General features: G+C 33.7%; 1 protein-coding gene across 1 annotated transcript; it reads right to left on the reverse strand.

The window, feature by feature from the left end:
• Nucleotides 1-230: 230 nt before the first annotated feature.
• On the reverse strand, nt 231-5,393 carry LOC135684212 (spliceosome-associated protein CWC15 homolog). Its single transcript, XM_065199665.2, has 6 exons — nt 5,185-5,393; nt 4,743-4,964; nt 3,249-3,330; nt 2,439-2,539; nt 1,768-1,822; nt 231-1,554 (listed from the first exon to the last, which is right to left on the reverse strand). The coding sequence occupies exons 1-6, from the start codon at nt 5,313-5,315 to the stop codon at nt 1,483-1,485; spliced, it is 663 nt and encodes a 220-aa protein (XP_065055737.1). The 5' UTR covers nt 5,316-5,393; the 3' UTR covers nt 231-1,482.
• Between the last annotated feature and the right edge of the window lie 1,005 nt (nt 5,394-6,398).

Consider the following 6,398-nt stretch of genomic DNA (forward strand, 5'->3'; position numbering starts at 1 on the left):
ATAAAAAAATAGAATTTCCCTTCAATAATTACAGATTTTACACAACAGAAGTGTAGATCCTTGGCTCGGAAATCTTGCATAAAGCAATGCTGTTATGTTTACAAAAACTATGCAAAAACTGCATGTTGCTGCCCTGCGATAAGCGCGAAACTAAGTAGGCAAACGTGTACTATCACCTTGAACAATGGGACCGAGCAATCAAGGTCACACTTAAAGAACGACACCCGCGATAAGGTCTTGAAACCCGCGTTAACAGCAATTAACTACATGCTCTTTTGAAATGTGTTCACAATTTAAGTCAATTGCACATTCATAAAGTGCAGAAAACAGGTTGCAACGAATATCAAACCAATCTACCGTTGGCATTTCTAATAGAAAAACAATAAACAACTATCCTAACTTTGGATTTCGTTTTGTTGAAAACGAAAACATTTAAATCATGCTGAACGGTAATACTAAGCTCTTTTACGGACTTTGACTGTGTATAACTAAAGAAAATATCAAATAACCTAACCTAATAAAAATTGAGCAACAGAATAAATCTTTTAAATTACTGACAAAAAAGTTCCGTTTTCTAGAGAACGTCCAAAATCTCATGGAAAGCATTCTTTTTATCAGAAAATATTGATAGGTACAATAATTGAATGCTACTGATTAACATTAAGAATAAAAAGTACCACGTCCCACTCTTTCCCCTCGCTTATCTTCATTGCATATGATCAAATAGACGCCTTGCTTAAAAGAAATACACAAAAATACAAAATCATACTAAATAAGAAGGTCAAATAAAATTGTTCTATACTTTTTTTATTCACTCCTCTGACCCTAATCCCAACCCTACTCCATACTTTTCTAAAGAACCAAACATAACAGCATTCTTTTTATCAGCAAGAAAGCTCCTTATATTTTAGATGGAGAACACCATACGTGACAAATGTGACATGATGTGACAAAATGATAAATATGTTGAGACGCACTGTTCCAATTTCAAATGAAAGAAAGAAATTTAAGTATTGTTGCAATAAAAAATGGCCTGGTTCTGAAGCTCAGCAAACAGCATAGAGAAGCATTTTAGCTATGTCCATGAACAAAAAAGCTGCAAAAAGTTATTGGTTACAGGCTGGCACAAAAAAAGATACTTTTGTATAAAAGATAACTCAGTGTAAACTGTGAGATAACTTCAATGAGACTTTGCAGTCTTTTGTCCATATACAAATTCCAGTCCTTGGAAACTTTTGTTACATTAACTTGAAAAGTCAATAACTCTTTGATGACAAGTTGATGATAAATTTATGAATACAACATTATCCATAGTCATTTCTCTGCATAAGTATAATAAGATGGAAAACCTGCAGATTAAATGGAGAAATGTGTGCTTGCTTCACTGCTGCTTGATCAAATCCAACTGATAAATAAATAAACCCCACTTCTTTAGTCTGACATAGTTGATTCAAATGTCCAATTATATCCAAAAACCAGTTGTTATTTCACATACTTTTCCATAAACCGTTTGTGAAAATCAGATCGAATGGTATCATTGATGAATCCTTTGGACTAGATAAAAGGGGAAAATGCCAAAATAAGATAATACATTAAGCCAGTAAAGCAGTATTCTGAATTTTAAATGTCTGCTTCTGTTGTAATATAATCTTAAAGGAAGCTTCTTTTCAAACAAGTATCATTGATGCTAAACTTTAATGAAAAAATTGAAGGACTTTAAGAGTTAAAGAATTCTTAAATTATATAAACTGGAAGAAGTAGATGTACCTTGATTTTATCATCATCTTTAGCACAGTTTTTGAAGACAACATCATCATCCCACCTTGGAATAGAGAATATCCATCATACAATAATTAAAATAATAAAAATGCATAAATAGAAAGTCCTTTTCACTCTTCTTAACACTGAAAATCCACTGGTAGCCAAAGAAAAAAGTGGAAACTTTCATATATGAAGTTGAGTTGTAAAAATGAAAAATGCAACCAAAATAAGAAAATAGATAGAAAACTGAATCAAACAACTGCAGAGTTACAAAGTACTTCAGTGATAAATTATGGGCAAATACTTAATCAAACAGAATAAGAAGGCTTAAGCCTAAATAACAGGGAGTCTAGATATTTACAGGAGTTTTGTCAATAGTTTTTTAATCATCTGATTGGTCAGTTTTGAGGGTGTATCCCAGCATAAGCTGAATCTTGTGCCTGTAAATACTTGAATCTTTATTTGTTTGTGCTTTATACTCTTCAATCACCAAATAAAGGGACTAACTTGATGACCTCTATACATTTCTTTGAGGAAAAAATTGAAATTAGAGCCCAAAAGATAATGGGATGTATAACCAATTAGAAAAACGGCCTAACTCTATCTCTATGTAAAAAATTCTTAAGATTTACTCAAGGTGCTGATTTTACCAGAGTAAATAAAGAAAAAAGACAAACCTCCTTTTCACTTTATGATCAGCTGGTCCATTTAATAATGGGTTACCAGCAATAATATTTTCTGTTCTAATTCTCTCTTCCTCCACTTTCTTCTCTGCTTCCTAGAAAAACAGAGTTTACCAGAAAAACAGTTTTTGAAATGATACATTTACCTTCCACTATACTCGAGGAAACCATACACAGAACACAAAATTTAAGCAATAATTAGTAAATTTTTTTTGATGATTTGTTGATGATTTAACATTGGTTCCAGGGGTCAGTATTGAAGTTGATTCTGAAGTCAGAAATTTTCCTCTCCTGCTGTTCTTAATGTCTTTCCCCATGTTCGTTTTGAAATAAAATTTTTGACTTATTTTCCATCAAACCCCAAGTTGGTAAAACAACTCTTGCCAAAACTCACCTTGTTAGACAATAATTACCAAAAAATATAAAATAAACAATAAAAATGAATGACAAGGAAGTTTAATTTTGCCTTTTCTTTTTTCATTTTCATTTGACCATCAATCTATATATATTACATTTGAGTTCTTGATTCACAAAAATTAAATCTGGACAACATCAAATACAACAAAACAATTGATTGTTTGGACTGATTTAATTAGAAAAGTTTTGTGAGACAAGGCAGCTTAGCAATTATAAAAACGGCTAGCTTTTCCATAGCAATTTTGCAACATAGACAACCATCTAGTTCCAAAAAAAATGCTATTTTCACCCCTGATTTTCTAACAAAACAATGCAGTTTTTAAGGTTTTCAGGAAAATCTATCTGGTAGGTCTTAAGAGCAATTTGTCAGCTTTAAATCATCATCACCTTTCTTGATTGTTCCTCTGCTCTTTCTCTTTTTATTTTTTGTAACTCTGCAAGGAGTTCGGCCGTATCATCTTCATCATCACTAGTGATAAAAAGTATTAGGAATTTTAAAGATGAGCATGATAAAGATATGTTAGCTTGCAAATAAAAATGTGTTAACTAGACTATAAATGGAAATATGTTCTTACCATTTGTCTTTTCTAACAGGCAATGAAACACAATCATAAGTTGTTTATGGGCATAAATTGCTCTGAAAAAATGCACATCCATTCTTTATCAACTCTCTCAGTAAGTTTTTGTTTTGACCCTGGAGGACCTCATGGGTAAAGATTATTTTGCTTTCTATTAACATCCAGACTTTCTATATTATGATGACAAATACAGGAGAATGACTCACTTGCTTTCAAGCATTGACTTAATTCCACAAAAAGATTGACTTGCAATACTTTTACATACTTCCTTGAATCAACTTATATATATCCCCCTTTTTGGGTTCAAATTAATCCTAAAACGTTATTAGCAAAAAAATGGGACAGTCTTCAAAGGTTGTTTACCAAACTCTTACTGTTTTGCATCAAATTTCCAAAATAGGTTCAAAAATTTATCTTGTTTGAAAACCTTTTCTACTCAACTTTTTCACAACTGCTCAATCTTGCTCTGATATATTTGCCATTGCTTTGTTGATCACTGTATCGTTTCTTATGACACTTCTAAGTTTTTTATGATTTCTGCTCTAGATTGATCATTTTATTTTGGCTTATAGGAAGCATTTTGTCATAAAACAATAAGTTCACAAAACTTCATATATATATTTCAGATGCCATTTAGACTTGGCTTGCAAAGTTTATCCTCTGGTAGTTCATACCCAAGAACAGTCATCAACACAAACACAAAATTATTTCCTTTTTTTGTAGATGCTTTGAAATGCAAAGCTATTCAGTAAGAAAGACATCAAGATACAATGAAATTATACTATATTGGCGAACCATTCTTCCAACCAAAACCCTATCTCTTCTTAAAAACAACACATTTTCTTAATTAACTTTGAAGATTGTTGCAGATAGACACCAAAGTGCATTCTTTGTAGGTAGAAAACCTAGAGATCTTTGGAGTGGAATTATGTAATCTGATGTGGCAATGACCTGAGATAAGCATCTTCCAGTGTAGGGTTCACTGAACTTTTGGTGCAATGGTGTAGGAGTATGGCACAAAGATCTTTCTGTGATTTTTTATGATTTACATCACAGGTTTTAAAAATTATGAGGGTTTGGTCTAAAAAATGTTTGGTCTATTTCTATTGCATATATACTTTGGCATACAACTGGCCGTAGCCTTGACAACCTTCAGCATGAGGTTTACATGGACAAAATACAATAAGATTGGTATTTTCTGAGACAATACACATTGGATAAAATACAAATAGTGCTTCTTGATGATGTAAAAGAGAAATAAAATTTACCAAAATAAATATCGTTTAATTCTACAGATACTTGCCTGTCATCCGAATCATCATCATCGTCATCATCAACGGGATCATCCATATCTAGATTTGAGGTGGTAAGCATCTCAAGTCTTGATTTCTTTGAAGAACTTTCTCCATGCGATCTTGATCCCTTTTCTTTGCTTTTCTCTTTAAATGCTGATCTTTCGCGATCTTCTAACTCCTTTCTGAAATCTCTTGAGCGTAATTCCTCAGTTGTGTCCTGTCCGGTTTGTCTGTTGAAAACATAAATAATCATCAGTGTTCGGTCAGAGAATCGTAACAAAAAACATTTTAGGAGCTCTTTGTGAAGTTGTGAAAAATTAACCATAAATTGCAAGCTTGATTTAACTTTAGAATATAACAGAGATTGTCAACAAGTTAACATAAATGAGCACATAACAATAAATAGTTATGAGAAATTAAAAGGCCTAAAATATAATGGCGATTACCTACCTTGACTTTAATTTGGTATGTGAGGGCAAGTCACGACTAGAGTACTGTTTGGACAATACAGATAAATCACCTTCACCCTTTCCAGACCCCCCTCTTGCAGGAGCATAGGTAGGTCTTGCTGCTGTGGTCATTTTTTTTTGAAAAACTAATAACCACCTTGAAATCCTCGGTCTTCGATATCACACTTACAAAGCAAGCCTAGTCAGTACTCCATGTAAGCCAGTCTCATCTTCGTTCCTGAATAATCAGATGGCAAAAAATTTATGCATCACAGCGTAGCATAGTTAGTGTAATTTTTTTAAATTTTTTTATTAACTTGATGTTGCTTCTCCGAACCGTAGTGGTGTAATGGGAGCTCAGGGGGTGCTCCCATCACACTTGTAAAAATTTTCATTAAAATGCAGGGATGCAGCCCCTTTCTTGTTTTTTGCATTAACACAAAATACAAACTACATAAGTAAAATATGTAACAAAATAGTCGCCTTATCATAGGTCTGCCATCGGGATGCGTTTGTAACGTAGGGCTTGCCTATAAAAGTTAAGAGTCAGTTAGTATAGTCCTGGCTTGACATAAATTTTAATTTGAGAGGTTCTGTTCGGAAGTGACAAAGTCTAGACCCTAGCTAGTCTTCTTGTAACTTGTAACCAGTGGCGGCGCCAAGGGGTGGTATGGGGGGTTAATTACCCCCTCCTTCCACTTCTATCAAACATGGTCTACATATGTGTTTCGTCTGAAAACGGATTGAAAGCAGTAGGTAGGGGTAGATCATATTTCCTAACGAAATTTGACCAAATACAAAGCACTGAAACAAGGCCATCAGGGCGTGGTCTCACGGGCAACACCCTTTACCCTCCCACTCTGCAGTAGCTGGCGCCGCCACTGCTTGTCACTGCTTTCTTCACTGTTTTGTTTCTCGAAAGTAAAATCCTTTAGAAGACAGACGCTAATTTCATTAGATTTAGATCTTTTGAAAGATTCTGCACACATCACGTATAACATAACACAATATTATTGACGTAACATATAATGTAACAAATAAGAAACACCGCAATACGCCGAGAATAAACAACAATAAACACACGTAAATCAGTCAAGGCTAATATTTCGCACCCGGCATATGGGACTTAATCAGAGCAAAAGTTAAAGTTAACATATAATGTCTTGATCATCGTTTACCGGTTAAGCATGTATCGAGGGTGCACGAAGATGCAAA

This window comes from Rhopilema esculentum, chromosome 21 (genome assembly GCF_057945365.1).
Source record: "Rhopilema esculentum isolate cy_ngs chromosome 21, ASM5794536v1, whole genome shotgun sequence".
Lineage (NCBI taxonomy): Eukaryota > Metazoa > Cnidaria > Scyphozoa > Rhizostomeae > Rhizostomatidae > Rhopilema > Rhopilema esculentum.

What these genes read in the sequence shown, in the direction of transcription:
- LOC135684212 (XM_065199665.2), bottom strand. Translation starts at nt 5,315, where the DNA reads ATGACCACAGCAGCAAGACCTACCTATGCTCCTGCAAGAGGGGGGTCT. An exon ending in CATACCAAATTAAAGTCAAG is followed by an intron (nt 4,965 to 5,184) that starts GTAGGTAATCGC and finishes TGTTTTCAACAG; the next exon opens with ACAAACCGGACAGGACACAA. An exon ending in CAGAGGAACAATCAAGAAAG is followed by an intron (nt 2,540 to 3,248) that starts GTGATGATGATT and finishes CTGTTTTTCTAG; the next exon opens with GAAGCAGAGAAGAAAGTGGA.